We start from the raw sequence: 14,398 nt of genomic DNA, 5'->3' as shown, positions 1-14,398 counted from the left end.
ATCTATATCTATATCTATATCTATATCTATATCTATATCTATATCTATATCTATATCTATCTATCTATCTATCTATCTATCTATCTATCTATCTATCTATCTACAGTATCTATCTATCTATCTATCTATCTATCTATCTATCTATCTATCTACAGTATTTATCTCTATCTATCTATCTATCTATCTATCTATCTATCTATCTATCTATCTAAACTATAAAAATGCAAATCCACACAACAGCATTCCTAGATGAACTCAATAATGAAACAAGCATAGCAGTAAAAAAAAAGAAAGAAAAGGAAACAGTGGCCTGGAAATTATTAGAAACTGAACAATTCAAAAAAGCTTGGTCACAATTGTTTAAAAGTCATCCTCTTTGTTTTCGTAGGAAAAAAAAATAAATAGAAGAATCCAATTTCAATTTCAACATCCAATCCAATTTCAAAGTATAGTACTCCTTCCAGAGTTGTATGATAATAGTTTCAATCCGACAGACTCATAATTGCAACACACCAAAGCACAGAATAACTGGATATGTGATTAATAGACTGCATTTCTGCACCATAAATTTTGCTAGCGCATGCCTCATTATTGACAAAGGATATACTGTATACCCACTAGCAGTTTGTAAGGTCAATGATGGAGTTTATAGGAGGGGAACTGTAAACTTTATTTTTCAAGAGTGCTGAATGTTGTTCTCACCATCCCACTAATGTGAGAAGCACCTGAGGCTTTGTTTCATATCTTCTGAACCTGAAAAACACCTTAGAATGAATAATTTATCTGGCAGCGCCTTTGGTTGTGACAATTTAAATACACATTCTAAATAGGTTGTGAGTTCACATGGGCCCACAAATTCATTTGGGAGCAGATGAGAAACCAAACTACGTGGTCAATTAACTGAAAAATTTTTCCTCCTTTTTTTGTACCCTCTTTGCTGTTGTTGCTGTTAAGGATGAATGTATCTTTTTGTTTTGTTTCATTTCGTTCATTTGTTCGACTGTTTTATAATTTATTTTCTATGATAAAACATATATATATATATATATATATATATATATATATATATATATATATATATATATATATATATATCTCCCAGGAAGCAACACAGAGTTGCAGTTTGTCAGCAGAAAAAGGGCCCAAGAACTTGTGAATGAGATTTCACAGAACCTAGGGCTGAAGAACAACTAAGTTTACATAGGTAAAACCTGGCTAGAGAGAATATGCATATATATATATATATATATCTTTTTTCTTTTTTCATAGGCTTTTATGTGCATATTCTCTCTAGCCAGGCTTTACCTATGTAAACTTAGTTGTTCTTCAGCCCTAGGTTCTGTGAAATCTCATTCACAAGTTCCTGGGCCCTTTTTCTGCTGACAAACCGCAACTCTGTGTTGCTTCCTGGGTTGCGGTTTGGGCCCAGGAACTTGTGAATGAGATTTCACAGAACCTAGGGCTGAAGAACAACTAAGTTTACATAGGTAAAGCCTGGCTAGAGAGAATATGCACATAAAAGCCTATGAAAAAAGAAAAAAGATACATTATGCCTTTATATATATATATATATATATAAAGAGAATCCAAGCTACATGGGAAGAAAAGAACACATGATGATATTCAACTGTTCTAAAACTTCAACACAGTTACAGTTTGGTGGAGGAAACAAATCTTTCAAATTTTTCTTGAAGTTGGCAGTTACAGATGCCCAGACCTGGAGTGGTTGAAACAAATCAATGAATTTTCTAACAAAATGAAATTCAATGCAGAGAAAAGTAAAATCTTACATTTAGGCAAGAAAAACCAAAAGTACACATATAAATTGGGTGAAACCAGGCTTAATAGCAGGAACTCTGAGAGGGATCTTGGAGTCTTAGTGGACAACCAATTAAATATGAGCCAACAGTGTGTGGCGACAGCCAAAAAGCCAACACAATTCTAAATTAACAGAGGGATACAATCAAGATCAAGTGAGGTACTAATACCACTCTGTAAAGTTTTAGTAGGACCACACCTAGAATCCTGCATCCAGTTTTTTTCACCACACTATAAAAAAAGATGTTGAGACTCTAGAAAAAGATCAGAGAAGAGCAACCAAGATGATTAGGGGACTGGAGGCTAAAACATACGATGAACAGTTGCAGGAACTGGGCATGGCTAGTCTAGTGAAGAGAAGGACCAGGGGAGACATGATAGCAGTCTTCCAATATTTGAGGGGCTGCAACAGAGAGGAGGGGGTCAACATATTTTCCAAAGCACTTGAAGGCCAGACATGGAATAATGGATGGAAGCTCATGAAGGAGAGATTCAACCTGGAAATAAGGAGAAATTTTCTGACAGTGAGAACCATCAACCCATGGAACAGAAGTTGCCTTCGGAAGTTGTGGGAGCTTCATCACTGGAAGCTTTCAAGAAGAGACTAGACTGCTGTCTTTCAGAAATGGTGTAGGATTCCCTGCTTGGGTGGGTGGGGTTGGACTAGATGACCTACAAAGTCCCTTCCAACTCTGTTAATCTGAATCATGTTGCATCCAAATGAAATTTAATGACAATCAAGTTAATTTAAAATTTGTGTGTAAGATTAATCTCCCCCCCCCATTAATTCTCCCTTTCTTTCATATCAACATTGTGATTGGGTGACTGATTTTTAGAGGAACTCCATGGGGGGGCACCATCAAATTTGGAAGTTTCAGATTACAAGTAGTCCTTGATTTGCAACAGTTTATTTAGTGAATAAGTTGAAGTTACAATGGCACTGAAAAAAGTGATTTATTGCTGTTTTTCATATCATTGCAGCATCTCCATGGTCAGGAGATCAAAATATGGACACTTGGCAACTGGTTGATATTTATGAGGTGTCCCGAGTGGGGGGGAGGTCATGTGATCCGCTTTTGTGACCTTCTGATCATCAAAGTCAATAGGAAGCCAGATTCACTTAACAACTGTGTTGTTTCACCTTAACAACTGCAGTGATTTACTTAACAACTGTGGCAAGAAAGGTCGTAAAATGAGGCAAATCTCACTTAACAAATATTTTACTTAACAACAGAAATTTTGGGCTCAGTTGTAGTCGTAAGTCAAGGACTACCTGTATGGCTCTCTCTTCTACAACTGCTGATTTGAAACTCTGAAAAGGCGAGAAAGAAATATATCTTCCACTTGGCCTTTTCTTCCTTGCAGCTCTCACATTCACAGCATCCTTTTAACAATTGGTGAATTTAACACAGAAGGAAGCAAAATGACATACTGCATTTATGTACTGAAACGAAAACAAATAAACCTTTCTGTATTAATTTGCCATTCAACTGATTGAGATTAAGAGCTTCTGCTGTGGTTTAAACAGGCTATTTACGATGTGTATGAATGGAAGCTACCATTAATCTAATCCTGTTACCAAAGTAGCCATTAGAATGGGTTTCCAGTAGAAACAATAAGTACAGTGTTTTTAATCATCATTGTTATCTGTCTAAGGGTGTTGTATTGTCAGTTTGAAATACAGACTGTGCTCCAGATATATAAGGGCTCCAATTCTTCTATACGTCTGTGCATTATTAGCCTTTTTTTTTTTTTTGGCATAAGCCTACCAGAATGTATAAGTGTTGAACCAAACAGAGATCCCTCTATGTAGGAGAAGGATAGGCAGACCCTTGAGAGGGGTGGAGTCAAGAGAGGAATCAGCCTAGAGTCATTACATTCCCACAAACAGCCTAAGTCGAAACCCTCTTGAATTCCATTAACTCTTATCTAATGCCAATTTACTGCTGATCCCTGCCAGAAAACACCAGACAGCATCCTGCTTCTCATGAAAGAAACCATATTATATCGTTTTAAGCTTTTGTGCTTCTATCAGTACAAGGAAAGATTGAAGGCAAATGAGGTCCAGGCAGAAGAAGAACATCATGGCTTCAAAATCTAAGAGACCGGTTTGGGCAAAACTCAACAGCACTTTTTCGTGTGGCTGTTGATAAAAATAGGCTCGCCAACATGATTGGCAATGTCCAATGTCGGATATGGCACAAGAAGAAGAAGATCAGTACACAGTCAGAGTCACTCTCAGTGTGAGATGGACATTACCTAAATTTGATAACCTGTTTAAAATTGAACCAAGAAGATAAGCAGTGAAAATGTAGGGCTTTTTTTAAAATGGAAATCCAGAAATTAAACCAAAAAGGTCCCTTAAACTAAACTGAGCAAACTCCATTCTCTTGATAAAATTTTGGTACGTAGCTGACATGTTCTTATTATATTAGAGAGCCAAGTTTCCTGCATTCAATTAAAATATTTATGGACAAAAACACTTTGGGAATTCCTGAACAACAATTTGCCAAGACTTACTAGTAACTGACTTGAGAGAAAGATATTATTTTTCATTAAAATGTAACAATTGCATTTTCACAGCTAAGGAATGCCTTCTGAAAAGATCTGAGAATTTTAGATTTGTATTAGAAATATAATTAGAAATTAGCCTTGGGGATAAAGGAAACAAAGATAAATGAACAGTTTTAATAACTTGGCTAATATTTAAATCCTATCAAGGCAGAGAATATAAGAATTAGTGTACTTAAACTGTTTCATTTCCTTAAATTAATTTAAAGTTGATATATGTTTTTTAGCTATTCTCTTGATATTATTTTGTATGGACTCACTATATCAAAGCAGCTCACTTAAGCTGATCTGGAACAAAGCAAGGCTACTGCATTTAATTTTCAGGATGTCTAGTGAGGATTTTTTTTTCTCCAAAAGTGAACCAATAGCAGAAGAGACCGATGAGATCAGGAGCTGCTTCCCCAAGCAGGGAAAAAACCCCAAGCAGGGAATCTGCATCCCAGATCTTACCTGGGTAACTCCAGAGTATCATTCAATTCTGTGAGAAAGATAATAGGTTAAGATCCAGAGTGCCGAAATATTCAGAAGGTTAAAAACAGAAGCTTCTGTGACCTTCTGAACCAATGCAATTCGGTGGTTTAGGAGAGAGTCTTGAACTCTGAGATTGAAAGTTGGCCAGTGGAGATGACCTTCTGTGGGAAGCAACATTCTGTGTCCTCTTGTGAGGAACAGCTAGAATCTTCGTTGCATTGTTTGATTCACTTTGCTTTCTCCTAAATCTTTTCACACATGAAACATTTTTACAGCTGATCTTTGAACTGTTGCTGGAACTCTGCTTCACACCTGGATGGTTGTTGTTTGGCTAGAAGGAAAACAATTTTCTGCAAATGCCACAGATTCTTTGTGGGGCGTAAGGGCGTAAACCTAGTTGTTGAAAGTTTTCTTCCTATGCTTTTCCATGAGCAGCTTCACCCATTAAACATTCTCTTTGCCATAATAACTAAGTGACAGAAGCTCTGCAGAAATTATTTTCCACAGGTATCTTCTGACTTCTAAAGAAACAGGTCCGCTCAACTTCTTTCCTCATTCCACAGCCATCTCGCCTTATGATTTGAATTCACGGGGATTTGATTTTGTTTTGGAAGTAAAAGCCAATACCTTCTCATCCACAATGATCAGACACACATTTTATTCGCAGAAGTATAGACAGCTAAGAGAGGAAACAAATGTTTCTGAAAGAAACTGATTTACTAAACTTACAAAGAAACAGCAGAGAGATTCATCAAGAACTCTTTCTCATGGCCCTCGAAACTGGAAGTAGAAATTATGGGTACAAGTTGCAGTGACCTAAATTTTGTTAAATGATAAAGGAAAAACTTTTGGTACTGTTAAGATCTGTATAGCTGCAGATCATTTTGTCTCTGGAGGCTGTGGGTTCTGCATCTCTGAAGATTTGTAAGAGGCTGAATTCGCCAACTTCAACTGAAACTTCAATTGGTTTTCCTATACACTGCTTCAAGGTGCTGGTACTCACCTATAAAGCCCTTCATGGCATGGGCCCGGGGTATTTGCAGGATCACCTCCTATCGGCCTCCCACCGCCCAGTGCGCTCACATAGGGCTGCCCTCCTCCGGGTCCCCTCAGCCAGACAGTGTCGGCTGGCGGTCCTCAGGATAAGGGCGTTCTCTGTGGTCGCACCGATCCTCTGGAATGGGTTGCCCACCGGGCTCCGGATGGCCCCCAACCTCCACACCTTCCGCGCTGACCTAAAGACATGGCTCTTTCAGCAACTTCCCTGATCTGCCATGGATTTGAACTTGGGGATTTGGGGATTTGAAATTGGTTTTTAATATTATTTAACTTTGACTTCCGGTCTGGAACCACGGCGACACAGTCGGGGGAATGGAGGGCTCTAACGAGCCTGCGGAAACTCCGACTGACGATCCATTCTCCGATCTTAGACCGACCCCATCCTGTAGGGATGGGGGGAGAAGAGGAGCACCTATTGCTGAGCACATTGTAAGCCGCCCTGAGTCTTCGGAGAAGGGCGGCATATAAATCAAATTAAAAAAAAAAAAACTCATTGGGCCAAGAGGAACAGGCAAGTTCCTCGGAGGCCAGAAGAAATCCTCTAAGTCGGAGATGGGGGTAGGCAGCCATGGCGGCTGTCGCAAAGCTGCGGCGGACTGGGAAAAAGATTGTGTTGGAGAGAAGAGGAGAGAGAAATACCTTGAAGCTGGGTGAGTGACACCGACCCAGGCAAAGTAACAGAATTAAATGGATTGGAAAAAAAAAAAAAGACCCCAAGCCTTAAACAGCGGCTGCAAATTTACGGAGCTTGAAGATTAAGGAAAGAAAAAAAAAAACTTTTGGAGACAAAGACCCATGATAGACTTTGAAATTTGATTTGGAATAATTGGCATTTAACAATTTTAAAAGTGGATTTTTTCTTCTTTTACTTATTTGGAGTTGATTGGAGAAATGTTTCTTTTGGAATTTATACCTTTTGAAAGTTAACGAGGCTAATGAAGAGTGACAGATGGGTGGCTACATAATTGCCATGGAGTCTGTGGTGACTAAGCAGGAGAGTGGATTAAAGAGATTTCCCTTTCGTTTGGAAAAGAAACATTGTAAATGACTTTATACCTTGGACTATTTTGAAATTAACACTAAATTTATGGATTTTAGAGATTCTTACTCTGTCCCTGGGAGATTCTATGAAGAAAGAAAAAATATTTTGGACTTTTTACAATGGAATTTAACAAGCCTAGCAAAAAAATTGGGTGCGGCGCAGGATCAAAGACAGGAAGTTGATGCATCACATGTGAAGCAGACATTCAAAATGCATTAAAGTGACACATATAATTTTTTTAAATTGAGCAGATAGACTTTTGAAGTGGAACAACTGGACAGAAAGGAGAAGGAAGGAAAAAGAAAATAAAATTAAATGTAATTAAATTGAAATGTAATGTTTAAAAGTTTAAAGGTATAAATGATTTTTAAATAAAAATTGGAGGGGTTTTGGAGTAAAAAAAATAGAAAATAAGAGATGGTAATTAAAACAGAGGATTGAGATAAAGGTGGCTAAAAATATTAAAGAAGAATATATATAAATATGAGAAAACTTTAAGAAAAATAAATGTTTGATGTAATATGTTTTGACTTTAACTTGTAAGCAATGTTAGATTGGTAAATATGTTTAATTATGGTTTTATTGAATGAAACAAGAAGATACACAGATCTTAGTAATGAAGTGTGATTTAATTTAAAATATGCTGGAAATGATTATCATGAAACATATTGAGAACCAATTTGAAAAAGTATGTTGGGAAACTGACATGAAATAGATAATTATATTGTAAGGGAATTAGAAGAGGTGATGGGCACCAATTAGTTAAGAGTTTGAGACTCGGGAAATATGTGGAAACTAGTTAAAATGCTGGAAGTCTAGAACATCTTTGAAGTCCCTTCCCACTCTGCAGTTCTGTGGTTCTTTATCTGAGACACTTCCTCCTCTTCTTAATGCCATGTTAGTTCCAGATGCGTAACGAGAAACTAAGCTGAGTTACAGTGCCATGGCTCCCCACCCCCACCCCAGAAAGACTCAGAAGAGGATCAAATTTTTCACACATCTTCTCCATTTCCCTCACTGGCCTTATTATCACTTCCAGTTTTGCAAGCTGTTTGAGCGAGCACCCACCACATCTTTTAGCTTTCAGAAGGGCATGGATATGAAATCAGGCGAAGGCCTTTCAAACAACTAAGCCAATTCCTTTAGGGAGTTGTGTCATTTATAATACAGCATCATCTTACATAAGACTTCAGAGAACTTCCTTCTCTTGGGGTATTAAAGGCTGAACGGTCCAGCAGCCAGCAAGACTTCAGGGAGCTGTCTATGGTCCTGACTTTGCTTAAAGGCCTTTAGTTTGATGTATCCCAAAGAGATTCGCCCTGATTACATCCACTGCTCCTTCTAGGCTGAAGGCCTGAGAGAATAGTTTGACAGCCATGAAATAATCATGCCCCATCTTGCAGAAGTCAAACTGTCTATTTAATTGCAACTCTGAAGCTTTTTGCTTTCAATGCGGTAGAGTTTAGTGTTCTTGAAACCAGACTGAATAGAGCAAAAATGCATCAAGTTTGCAATCATGAGTGGCTACTAGCTTGTTTTCGGGTAATTTCCTTTCTTGAGCTATCCCAGTTTGGGTCAGGTACACGCAGATCTCACCTATGGTACAGTGGTCTCCTTCCCATCCAGGGCTGCATTCACATTTTCCATCTTTGCACTTTCCATGCTCCGTGCAGTGAGAGTTGCACGTCCGTTCTTCACAAGTGGGGCCTATCCAACCTTCTTCACACTGGCACACTCCTTTCGCACAAACACCGTGGGCGCCGCAATCCAGTGTGCAGAGCTCTGTGAGAAAGACAAAACAGGAGATCCAGTTATTTAAAGAAATATTTAAAAATTGGGACTGTTTGGTGTAGTAGTTAGGTGCTAGCTTAGGTACCAGGAGACTCTAAATTCTAATTCCACCTTAGACACTGGATGACTTTGGGCCAGCCCCCCTCTCTCAGCCCACCTGACAGAGTTATTGTTGTGGTTAAAAATTGGAGGAGGAAGGAGTATTAGATATGTTTGCTACTTTGAGTTACTTATGAAGTAATAAAAGGTGGGATAAAAATCTAATAAATAAAATATTGAATAGGTTGTTTCCTTGGAATAAGAAAAACAAGTATGGGATGTTTCTGAAGTTGATTCATTTAACCAGCTCTCTAGGAGGTCTACAGGTCAATTTACATCTGTATAGGATTCTTTGAGTGACCAAAAATCAGATAACATCATCTATAAGCAAATTATTATAGTTTATAATTCATACTTTGTAGCAGAAAAAAAAATCCTACTTCTTGAACATTTGCATTATGTTTTCCCCCTTTTCACCTGCCTCAAGGAAGCTGTTTTTCATCTAACAGACCTTGGGATTCTCAGGAACAAAAATAATGTCACTATATTGAACTCTACATACCTCAGTCTTAAACACTTTTAAAAGAAACAATGTTAACACATTTTCATGTTCAGATAGTGAGAGAAGGAACAGAAATCACACATACTGGACCGAACCTTGATCTCCATTTAGTCAAGTGTTGACTAAATTGCGTATCGGAATTGTATAAAGAAGTTGTTTCAGTAAATGTGAATTGTATCCTAACAATTCACATTCACATCCTAACAAACAGACAAGATGAGACACACTTTCAACCATCTATGGGCACAATCCAGCCAAAATCTGACTCCCACGTTTCTAAAAACTGGGTGTAATGGAACTATTAAAATGAGAATGCTGGTAAATGCCTGATGTCCTAACCTCCAAGGAAATAAATTTGGTCTAGTGGTTAAGCTACCTTGCTAGAAACCAGGAAACTGAGTTCCGGTGCCACTTTAGACATGAAAGCCACCTGGGTGACTTTAGGCTAATTACCAGGAGGTGGTGAGTTCTAGTCCCACCTTAGGCACCAAAGCCAGCTGGGTGAATTTGGGCCAATCACCAGGAGGTGGTGAGTTCTAGTCCCACTTTAAGCCTGAAAGCTGATTGGATGATTTTGGGTCACTGCCTCTCTGCCCAACACAGGGATGTTGTTGTGAGGAAGACAGGGAGAAAAAGATATCTTGGGTATGCTTGCCACTTTGAATTATTTATATAAATATATTTATATAAAAAAAATAAAGGCGGGGTAAAAACATATCTTAAAAAAAATAAAGATTAACTTAAAGATTTGCAAGATCCATGGCCTTTTCAGAGCAACATTTCCTGCAGAAAAATCAGTGGGATATAAAATCCCTATTACAATTTAAAAGGTGAAGCATAAATGTATCCTTTATGTTCAAAAACAAATCTGTTTTCGCCAACCTCCTTGTTGGTGTAAGTCTAGTCGCTGATCCTGAAATTTAATTTATTTTGCCTCTGGGAGGCCTACTCGGATCCCACCATGTAGGGTTCCTGTCAGTGTTATTAGCATGGTAGGAAGCTTTAATTGGTTGAATGATTGATTATTCCATTAAAACTTTACAGTGATTAATCAATAGGGGGCAATTTGGTCTGGATGTTTGTGAATTAAGGGCCCTCCTGTTTTACTTTGGAGGCCATTCTTCTTTGTTACTTAAAAGGGAACAAGCTAAAATGTTTTAAAGACAACCTTCCCTTCAAAAAAAGAAGCATTGCCCACTTTTTAGGTTGCCCATTATCTGAAAGAGAGGTGAATAAAGTTGCAGCCCGGAGCACGTTATATTTTTGGTTTAAACCAGGGGGGAAATCCAGCAGGTTCTGACAGGTTCCGATAGCGGAAATTTTGAGCAGTTTGGAGAACCGGCAAATACCACCTCTGACTGGCCCCAGAGTGGGGAGGGAATGGAGATTTTGCAATATCCTTCCCCTGCCACACCCACCATGCCACACCACGCCCACCAAGCCACGCCTACAGAACCGGTAGTAAAAAAAAATTGGATTTCACCACTGGTTTAAATCGATCAAGTTGCTGTACTAAAACTTCTTGCGATGGGGCTGAGTCGGTGAATCCAGTATTTTAATCAGTGAAAGCAAATGTTTAGTTGATTAACCAGCTGATTAAAGCTTAATGCATGCAATGTTAAATATAAAGTAAACAACCCTAAATAAGCTTCACAGCACAATTCAGCTTCATTTCCCAGTAATTATCAGGTTTTTTAAAACTTTAAACTGTCAGAAAACTATGTTCAGATACAGCTGTAAAACACAAGCTAAAAAAACAACATCTGTTAGTTTCAAGAGGCAGTTTCTAGGAACTTTCTCCTTCTCATCAAAAAGGGGATCACAATTACGTTTTCTCATTTACATGAGCAAAAACTCATATGCATACCCCTTTGTTGTTAGATGTTTCAACAAAACCTGTTATCGGGTGCAGTTTTTTTTTTTTTAACAAGGCAGCTCAATTGCAAAGCAAATGAAAAGTGATAATGATATTTAAGACGCTGACAGTTGTAGCTTTCGCTGGGGTTCATTTGGATTTTAGGGATCATAAGCAGCAACATTAATTGAACTTGAGAAATATCATTTGATATGTCAGAACGGAACAGAATAGTCCAACCAGAATAGTCCTCTTCTAGACCAACCTCCTGCTCAGGCAGGAAACCGTATACCATTTCAGACAAATGGTTGTCCAATCTCTTCTTAAAAACCTCCAGTGTTGAAGCATCCACAACTTCTGGAGGCAAGTCGTTCCACTGGTTAATTGTTCTCACTGTCAGGAAATTTCTCCTTAGTTTTAGGTTGCTTCTCTCCTTGATTAGTTTCCATCCATTGCTTCTTGTTCTATCTTCAGGTGCTTTGGAGAACAGGTTGACCTCTCTCTTCTTTGTGGCAGCTCCTCAAATATTGGAACACTGCTATCATGGAACCCCTAGTACTTCTTTTCTTTAAACTAGGTAAAGGCAAAGGTTCCCCTCGCACATATGTGCTAGTCGTTCCCGACTCTAGGGGGTGGTGCTCATCTCCGTTTCAAAGCCGAAGAGCCAGCGCCGTCCGAAGACGTCTCCGTAGTCATGGGGCCGGCATGACTAAATGCCAAAGGGGCATAGAACGCTGTTACCTTCCCACCAAAGGTGGTCCCTATTTTTCTACTTGCATTTTTTACCTGCTTTCGAACTGCTAGGTTGGCAGAAGCTGGGACAAGTAACAGGAGCTCACCCCGTTATGCGGCACTAAGGATTTGAACCACTGAACTGCCAACCTTTCGATTGACAAGCTCAGTGTTTTAGCCCCTGAGCCATCACATCCCTTTTTTTCTTTAAACTAGACATACTCAATTTCAGCAACAGTTCTTTATATGTTTTAGCCCCCAGTCCCCTAATCATCTTGTTTGCTCTTCTCTGCACTCTTTCTAGAGTCCCCACATCTTTTTTACATTGTGGTGACCAAAACTGGATACAGTACTCCAAGTGTGGCCTTACCAAGACATTATAAAGTGGTATTAACACTTCATGATCTTGATTCTATCCCTCTGTTAATGCAGCCTAAGACTGTGTTGGCTTTTTTGGCAGCTGCAGCACACGGCTGGCTCATATTTAAATGGTTGTCCACTAGGACTCCAAGATCCCTCATGTCATTAAATAAAATAAAATAAATAAATGTCATTTCAGAACTGCATTAATATAATGCACTGTACAGCTAGTCCTCAACTTACAATCATTCATTTAGTGACCATTTGAAGTTGCAACAGCACTGAAAAAAAGTGACTTACAACTGGTCTTTGCACTTACGACTATAGTAATATCCCCATGTTCACATTATAAAAATACAGGTGCTTGACAACTGCTATGCTTTTACAATGCTTGCAGTGTCCTGTGAGTTTCTGAGAAGCAAAATCAGTGGGGGAAAAGTCAGATTTGCTTAATGACCACATGATTCACTTAACAACTGCAATGATTTGTTTAACAACCAGGGCAAAAAAGCTTGTAAAATTGGGTGCAACTACTTTGGTGAGTACTGTTGTGGTGCGGTGGTTAGAATGCAGTATTGCAGGTAACTTTGTCCACTGCCAGGAGTTCGATCCTGGCTGGCTCAAGGAACTCAGCCTTCCATCCTTCCGAGGTCAGTAAAATGAGGATCCAGATTGTTTGGGGGCAATATGCTGACTCTGTAAACCGCTTAGGGCACTATGAAGTGGTCTAAGTGCGATTCTGCTTAGCAACAGAAATTCAGATCCCAATTATGGTTGAAAATCAAGGATTACCTGCAATCAAATACAGGAAAACACTAACCTTAAGCATGGACTTTATTTGAAGTAACATGGACAGGACTGGAAATTTACTCTTTTTAAAAATGCATCCTATATTAGTCATTTCTGTTAGCAGACTATACCATCTTTATAATTCGAAACTTGAGGAAATGAATGCGGCATCAGCATACCTTGCCTGTTTCCTGACACAGAATGATTTCATTTTTTCTGGATTTCTATCTTGGTTATGTCAGCAAGTTTGCTGTTGACTTGTAAGACCCTTTCCCTTCACCTGCTGCACTAACGGAATGCAATGTTTGCTGTACTAACATATGAAGCGTTGCTAGGCTCTGCTTCACTCTTGGCTGGTTGTTGCTTGGCTAGAAGGAAGACACCTGTCTGCAGGTACAGTGATTTCACTGTGTAAAAAGGGGAAATACAGAAGATAAAAGCGTTCTTGCCATTCCTTTCCGTGAACACAGAAACAGAATAACAGAGTTGGAAGGCACCTTGGAGGTCATCTAGTCCAACCCCCTGCTCAACAGAAGACTCTATACCACTTCAGACGAATGGCTGTCCAGTCTCTTCTTAAAAGTCTCCAGTGATGGAGCACCCAGAACTTCTAAAGGCAAGCCATTCCACTGATTCTGTTAGGAAATTTCTCCTTAGTTCTAGATTGCTTCTCTCCTTGATTAGTTTCTATCCATTGCTTCTTGTCCTGCCTTCAGGTGCTTTGGAGAATAGCTTGACTCCCTCTTCTTTGCGGCAGCCCCTGAGATATTGGAACACTGCTATCATGCCTTCCCTAGTCCTAACAGTAAAGACAATTAACCAGCTTGCCTTCAGAAATTGTGGGCGCTCCATCACTGGAGTTTTTTAAGAAGAGACTGGACAGTCACTTGCCTGAGATGCTATAGGTCAGTGATGGCTAACCTTTGTGCTATTGCGTGCCAAAAGCGGGGGTCGCGCAGGGGGGGGATCGCGTGTGTGCCCACACCCATAATTCTACGCGCCCCGCCCCCTGTGCATGTGCATGCGACCCCCCCCGCACTCCTCCCGCTTTTGGCACGCGATGGCATGGTGGGCCCATTTTTTGCCCTCCCCAGGCTCCAGAGGCTTTCTAGGAGCCTGGGGACGGTGAAAATGGCCTTCCCCACCCCCCTTGAGGCCCTCCGGAGGCCAGAAATGGCCCATTTGCCAACTTCCGGTGGGCCAGGAAGGCCTGTTTTTCTCTCTCTCCAGGCTTCAGAGCCTTTCTAGGAGCCTGGAGAGGGCGAAAACGGCCCTCTGGAGGCAGGAAACAGCCTGTTTCCCTACTTCT

At 39.6% G+C, this 14,398-nt stretch overlaps 1 protein-coding gene across 1 annotated transcript in view; it reads right to left on the bottom strand.

The window, feature by feature from the left end:
- Window positions 1–14,398, bottom strand: part of TENM1 (teneurin transmembrane protein 1) — a 349,073-nt gene that overhangs the window by 132,868 nt on the left and 201,807 nt on the right. The window contains 1 exon segment of the mRNA XM_070952054.1: window positions 8,558–8,743. Coding sequence (XP_070808155.1) covers window positions 8,558–8,743 — 186 coding nt within the window.

The sequence above is a fragment of the Pituophis catenifer genome, unplaced genomic scaffold (assembly GCF_029215685.1).
Source record: "Pituophis catenifer annectens isolate HBS135680 unplaced genomic scaffold, rPitCat1.0.hap2 SCAF_11, whole genome shotgun sequence".
NCBI classification, from domain to species: Eukaryota; Metazoa; Chordata; class Lepidosauria; order Squamata; family Colubridae; genus Pituophis; species Pituophis catenifer.
This window is presented reverse-complemented; position numbering and strand designations above follow the sequence as displayed.